General features: G+C 49.9%; 1 protein-coding gene across 1 annotated transcript; it reads right to left on the bottom strand.

Moving 5' to 3' along the window:
- Positions 1-1,075: 1,075 nt before the first annotated feature.
- Rpl36l3 (ribosomal protein L36 like 3) lies at positions 1,076-1,597 on the bottom strand. Its single transcript, XM_039101197.2, has one exon. It carries the CDS (start codon positions 1,458-1,460, stop codon positions 1,140-1,142), a length of 321 nt encoding a protein of 106 aa, XP_038957125.1. The 5' UTR covers positions 1,461-1,597; the 3' UTR covers positions 1,076-1,139.
- Positions 1,598-6,658: the final 5,061 nt, after the last annotated feature.

Below are 6,658 nucleotides of genomic sequence, written 5' to 3'. Positions count from 1 at the left end.
TTTGGCTTGAATTGGCTTATTTCTTTGGTGGAGAAAACCTATTATCTTAGTACTGAGAACCTAGGAGGAATTGAGCCTAAAGCCCTGGCTTTAGTGCTGGGCCTCTAGCCTTGTGGGGAACTGATCCTCTCCTCTTCCCTCTCTCTCCTCCCAAACTGCCCCCCCCCCCCCGCCTGCCACTTCCCTGCATTCTCACAGGATGGTTCTTTTCACTTTCTTTTTTGATCATGCCCATCTGCCTGATACCTTTACTTGACTGTGATATCCTCTGCTGTTTTGGGGCCACCTCCTCCCCCTGGCTCCCATAATCTCTCCTGACTCCCATCTTCTTCTTCCTCTAGTTGCCTCAAGGATCACTACCTGAGACTGTCCTGTTCTACCCTACCGGATTCTCTCCACTCCTGAGTATGGGCTATTTCAACCCTGGTGATTGTTACTCATCACCAGATGGTCCTAGTTCACTTCAAGGACCCTTCTCCCTTCCCTTCCCAACCCTAGTTTCCCATTTCTGAAACCATCACCACAGACTCAAGCCCATCATTAACCACCTCCTATTTCAGGGACTTCTCCCCCCCCCCTTTAAAAATAATTGGATATTTTCTTTATTTATATTTCAAATGTTATCCCCTTTCCCTATTTTCCCTCCCCCTGCCTCTATGATGGTGCTGCCCCACCCACCCACCCACTCTCTCCTGCCTCCCTGCCCTGGCATTCTCTTACACTGGGGCATCGAACCTTCACAGGACCAAGGGCCTCTCTTCCCATTGATGCCTAACAAGGCCATTCTCTTCTACATATGTGGCTGGAGACATGAGTCGCTCCATGTGTACTCTTTGGTTAGTGGTTTAGGCCCTGGGAGCTTTGGAGTGTCTGGTTGGTTGATATTGTTGTTCTTTCAGGGACTTCTAATGCAACACTTCCATTCTCCCAGTGAATAAGCCTACCAGTTAGTACAGAACCTCTACCTCATTAACAAGGCAGTAATCCCAACCTACGCATGGTTACCAACCCCTACATCCTCCTCTCTAACATTCCTCCTAAGACTTTCAACTTACCATCCTGGACCTCAAAGATGCCTTCTTTTTTTTTTTTTTTTTTTTTTTTTTTTTAAGAACCATCTTTTATTGGGGGAGGGGTCATCAATCCTTCTTGGCCGCCGCCTTCCGCATGGCTGCCAGCACGTTGCTCAGCTCCTCCCTCTTTCTCTTGGCCCGGATGTGCGTGCCCACCCTCTTCTTGATAAACTTGAGTGCTCGCTTGTCCTTGGACACCTTGAGCAGCTCCATGGCACGCCGCTCGTAGGGCGCGAAGCCGCACACCTCCCGGATCATATCTCGCACGAACTTGGTGTGCTTGGTGAGGCGCCCGCGGCGGCGGCGGCTGTGTCTCGGCTTGCTGACGTTTTTCGTCACTTTGTGGCCTTTGTTGAGGCCCACGGCCATGGGGTAGCGCAGGGCCATGGCTGCGGGCAGCGGGAATAAGACAGCGACTGAGATACCGTACCTCGGCCCGCGCCCGCCCGCCTGCCCGCGGGGGCGCCCCGCGAGGCGGGAGGCCCGATGGCGGCAGATGAGCCCAGACGAGACGGACTTACCTGCCCAAAGATGCCTTCTTTACTGTCCCCTACACCCTTGTCTCAGATGGGGGTTTTACTGCTGTGAAGAGACGCCAAGACCAAGGCAACTCTTATAAGGACAACATTTAATTGGGGCTGGCTTGCAGGTTCAGAGGATCAGTCCAGTATCATCAAGGTGGTAACATGGCAGCATCCAGGCAGGCATGGTACAGGAGGAGCTGAGAGTTCTACATCTTCATCTGAAGGCTGCTAGCAGAACACTGGCTTCCAGGCAGCTAGGATGAAGGTCTTAAAGCCCACACACAGTGACACACTTCCTGCAACAAGGCCACACCTCCAAATAGTTTCACTCCTTGGGCTAAGCATATTCAAATCATGACAACCCTCCTTTCTAACATTCCTCCTGTAACTTCCCACTTACCATCCTGGACCTCAAAGATGCCTTCTTTACTGCCCCCTACACTCTGATTCATATTTTCTCTTTGCCTTCACCTGGGAAGAGTCTGATTCACAGGTGAGACGGCTTACATGGACAGTTCTCCTAGGGCTTTTATTTTATTTTATTTTATTTTTTGGTTCTTTTTTTCGGAGCTGGGGACCGAACCCAGTTCTCCTAGGGCTTTTGAGATAGTCTGCATTTCTTTGGCCAAGCCTTGGCCTGTGACCATTCCTCCCTTAACCTTAATCGAACTACACCTCTTCCATACACAGATGACCATCTACTTTGCAGCTCCTCCTTATCACTGTCCCAGAGGGTCACCGCTTTACTTCTAAACTATCTTGGCTCCCTAGGATACCCCATCTCCGAATCTAAAGCTCATCCATGCTTTCCCACCATAATATACTTGGGCATTCTACTTAGCCAGGGATCTAAGACTCTCACCTCTGACCGGGTGCAGGCTTTGGGGGACCTACAGCTCCTAATGACAATGGATCAGATTCTTTCATTTTGGGACCTGGTGGGGTTCTTCAGACATTGAATCCTCCAGACATAATTTTGCTATTATGACTAAGTCAGGATACCATGCAGCCAAGGAGACCCCTGACCCAGCTTTTTTCCTACTCTGGGATGTTCTTTTAACAATGCCAGCGTTGTCCTACCAGACCCTACTGGCCCTACCACCTCTTCACCAATGATAGGCTAGGGGTAGCAACAGGGGTCCTGGTCCAACACCTTGGGCCTTTCTCCCAGACCATCCCTTTTCTACCTAAACAGTTGGACTCTACTGTGTACAGCATTCACCTGTGAGGACCTCAAGATGACCCTACTCCAGCCAGTATACTCCACCCACCCGCTCTCTGATCTCCTGAGACACACTCTCTCTCTTTCTCTCCTTGGACACTCACAGTCCATACCTTTCATCTGTTATTTCTGGAAAACTCCCAGGTCACCTTGATCCCTAACCCTGTTCTTTTTTTTTTTTTTTTTGATTTACTTATTATACATCTAAGTACACTGTAGCTGTCTTCAGATACACCAGAAGAGGGCATCAGATCTCTTTACAGATGGTTGTGAGCCACCATGTGGTTGCTGGGAATTGAACTCATGACCTTTGGAAGAGCAGTTGGGTGCTCTTAACCGCTGAGCCATCTCTCCAGCCCCTAACCCTGTTCTAAACCTGCAACCCTTCTTCTGTTCCATCCTCTTCCCACTCCTGCCTAGAGGCCGTGGAGACCCCTTTTCACCCCCGACTCAGCCTCTTAGGCTTACTTCTCACAAACCCACCCTTTTTGTGGCTGGAAGTCCCCTTATAGATAACACAGGAACACCGGACAGCACATGTAGTGGTCACCTTGGCTGAAACAGTTGAGGCAAACCGCCTTCCAGTGGGAACCTCTTTATAAAAGGCTGAACTAATTGCTCTGACATGGGCACTCCGTGTTGCCAAAGGACTACAAGTTAACATGTACATGGTCTCAGAGTAGCTCATAGCCACTCTGTCCTATGGAAGGAAAGGGGGTTCCACCAAGGAGTAGAAAGGGGGTCCCTCACCATCATGGGCACGATTGTTGTCAGTGGTCCCCTAATAGCCAAGATCTTGGAGACCCTCCAACTCCCAGCAGAGGTTCCCACAATTGACTGCCAGGGGCACCAGACCTCCACAGACCCAGTGCCTCTGGATAATGCCAGGGCTGACTCAGTGGCCTGGGGTTTCTCTTCCAGTGCCTCTAGACCCACAGAGCACATCCTCTGCCTAGCATCTTCCCACAAACCTCAGCACCAGCCGCAGGAAAAAACCCAAATTCCTTGGCAAAGAGGCCACACAGGTGAAAGATGGATGACTTTACCTAAATCACCTAAATCACCATCTTATTCTTCTCCAGAAGTAGATGCCTTCCATCCTCTCTGACGTCCACCAAAGCCTACACCTGGGCCCCGAGGAGGCCCTATTCCAATTTCTAGGATCCCTTTTCCATCCCACTGACCTTCAAGCTCATATTTTACAGGCCCACACACGCTGCCAGATGTGTGCCGATACAAACTGCAGGGGGCTCTCCAGAGACATCAGTCTTTGCACCGGCTTTGAGGATACCAACTGGGCAAAGACTAGAAAACTGGCTTCACACACATGGCTACCCACAAGAAACTCTGCTATCTCCTACCTGTTGACACATATTGAGGAGCTCCCCACCTCCAGAGAAACATCAGACATGGCCCAAACTCTCATGGAACACATCATCCCCTGGTTTGGGCTGACAACAGCCAGGCTTTCACCTTCAAGATGGCTGAACACCTGTCTGAAGCTTTCATATCCCTTATAGTCCACAGTCTCTGGGAAACGTAGAAAGAACCAACAGCCTCACGGAACAACTCACCATGTTCTCCTTTGAGCTCAGGTTGTCCTGGTCTTCCCCTCTCCCCATTGCTCTCACCCACCTCTGAACCACCCCACATTCTCCTACAAACCTCAGTCCCTTCGATCTCCTGTACAGAAGGCTGTTTCTCTTCAATCTCCATCTCCCAGACTAAACTACCATGTTGCCTGGCTACTTACCCATGTTCCCTTCTCCACTGGCACACTGACAACTATCTCCGTACCCCCAGGTCAGTGGACTCAGCTGCTGCTGACCCTCTCCCCCTTTCCCTTGGAGACCAGGTACTTCTCAAACAATTATCTCCTCAGTCTTCAGAGCTCTGGTGGACAGGACCCTCCACTGTGAGCCTCATCACCCCCTTAGCCACCAAACTCCTGGGACATCAGTTTTGATACCATCTACCTAGGTTCAAAGGGGCCCCAGTTCAAGATGGATGGTCCATCCAGCAGTTGGGATCCAGTACTCTCAGGTTCTGCAGAGATCCTCAAGAACAGGTCTGAATGGCCGGCTATGGCTGCGTTCACACTCAGCAGATTCATCTTCATCTTTCTCTTTCTGGGTCTTGCTTATTTTTTCTCTCTGTTGCCACTGCCACACAGTGACATTGTGGGCCAGGCTGGCTGTCCCTCTGTGGGATGCCAAGATGTTCTTGCCACCCCGGTATCCCTCTTTAAATCTATAGAAAGGTTCTGTTACCCTGTGCTTTGCTTTACCTCTGATAAGATGGACAAAGCCTGTCACACCCAATGAGTCAAAGAAAATGGAGGTTGCCATGGGGCAATTGTAAAACAAAAAAGGCCCCTAAGACTGTGCACAAAAATGCTGTGGCTAATATGGTCAAGAATGGGCCACAAAACTGGTTCGTTCTTTCCCAGTACAATACAATACATCCCAGATCGTTGTGATGACCAGCGGGCTTAGGAGTAAGAGGCAAGGTCTAGCAAAGGAAACTGACTCTATATCCACCTGACTGGGCCTCATCCAGGAGGGAGCAGCCCTACTTAACCTCACCAAAATCTCCAACCTTAGGAACTGTTTTTTTTTTTTTTTTTCTGTGCTGCTTGGGTTGCTCCCCTTTAACTACAGTGTTCTTACCTAGTCCGTTCATGATGCCAGGGACTGACCCCCCAACCACGGGCAATTGCTATACATGTGCCCCTCTTCTGGGACTCTCTTGGACACTGAATCCATTTCTGCTGCACAGTACCCCACTCTCTTTGCAATACTACTAACACAACTTGGATGTCTGCCTGGTTGTCCCCAGTGGGGTGCTTCTGGTGCAATGACTTAATATCAAAAAACTTGTCCCCTGGTAATCCCTCTTCTCTGTGTACCCAGTGGTGTTTTATGGGAAGGCCAAAATGGCCACGCTCTCCTCTCCTATTGACTCCTCCCAGCTTCAGGCACTCTTTACTCAGACACACCCAGGGGGCCCAATTGCCGCACAGGCAGGGATGGCTACAACGACTTCAATGAGAGCAACCAGCTTAAATGTAGGCACCATGGGATACTTGGCGTTGGGATCTAAGGGGTCTGACCGTCTCCAAACGTCCATCAACAACTCAGCAGCAGCACTGGCCTCCCTCCAGGATTAGATCATATCAGTGGCCCTGATGGCCAGGCAGAACCGGGGAGCATTGGACTTCCTCACGGCAGACAAGGGAGGCACCTGCATGTTCTCAGAGAGTGCTGTTCCTATATCAATGAGTTCAGCCTGCTGGAAACTAATATCAGGTCACTCCACAAATTGAAGAACTTCACCAATATACCAGGGCCTATCTCTATTCCACTCTTTCTGTCAGTCTTCACTCGTCAAGGCTGAAGGTAATAACCTACTTTTTCTCCTAGTATCTTGCCTCCTCTAATTTCTCCAGGAATAGATTCCCAATGTTTCTCAAGCAGTGGTCAACCAATTGCTTCTGTAGCCAGACCTCCAGCTGAGCATCTGAGCCTGAGCCTACCAACTAGTCTCTCACCCCAAGCCATCCATTTTCAGCAAGAAATAGTCCTATCTTCAGCGATGCCCCTATATCCAGATAGGTTGGGATATTTGGTTGGAACTCATATTCATCACTGCACAATCGGGGAAACCCTGCCTGCCCTTCTTCCCTCAACCCCACCTTCCCAGAGAAAACTCTGGGCTAACATGTCATGACCCCCTCAAACACAAGACTGCTAGCCCAGGAGTTGAGTTTTTGAGCATATATGGGCATCATCCCAGCTCCAAACTTACACATCATTATCCCTCACCTCAGACCTATAAAA

This window comes from Rattus norvegicus, chromosome 1, assembly GCF_036323735.1.
Source record: "Rattus norvegicus strain BN/NHsdMcwi chromosome 1, GRCr8, whole genome shotgun sequence".
NCBI classification, from domain to species: Eukaryota; Metazoa; Chordata; class Mammalia; order Rodentia; family Muridae; genus Rattus; species Rattus norvegicus.
The sequence above is the reverse complement of the archived record's forward strand: the minus strand, read 5'-3'. Positions and strand labels throughout refer to the sequence as shown.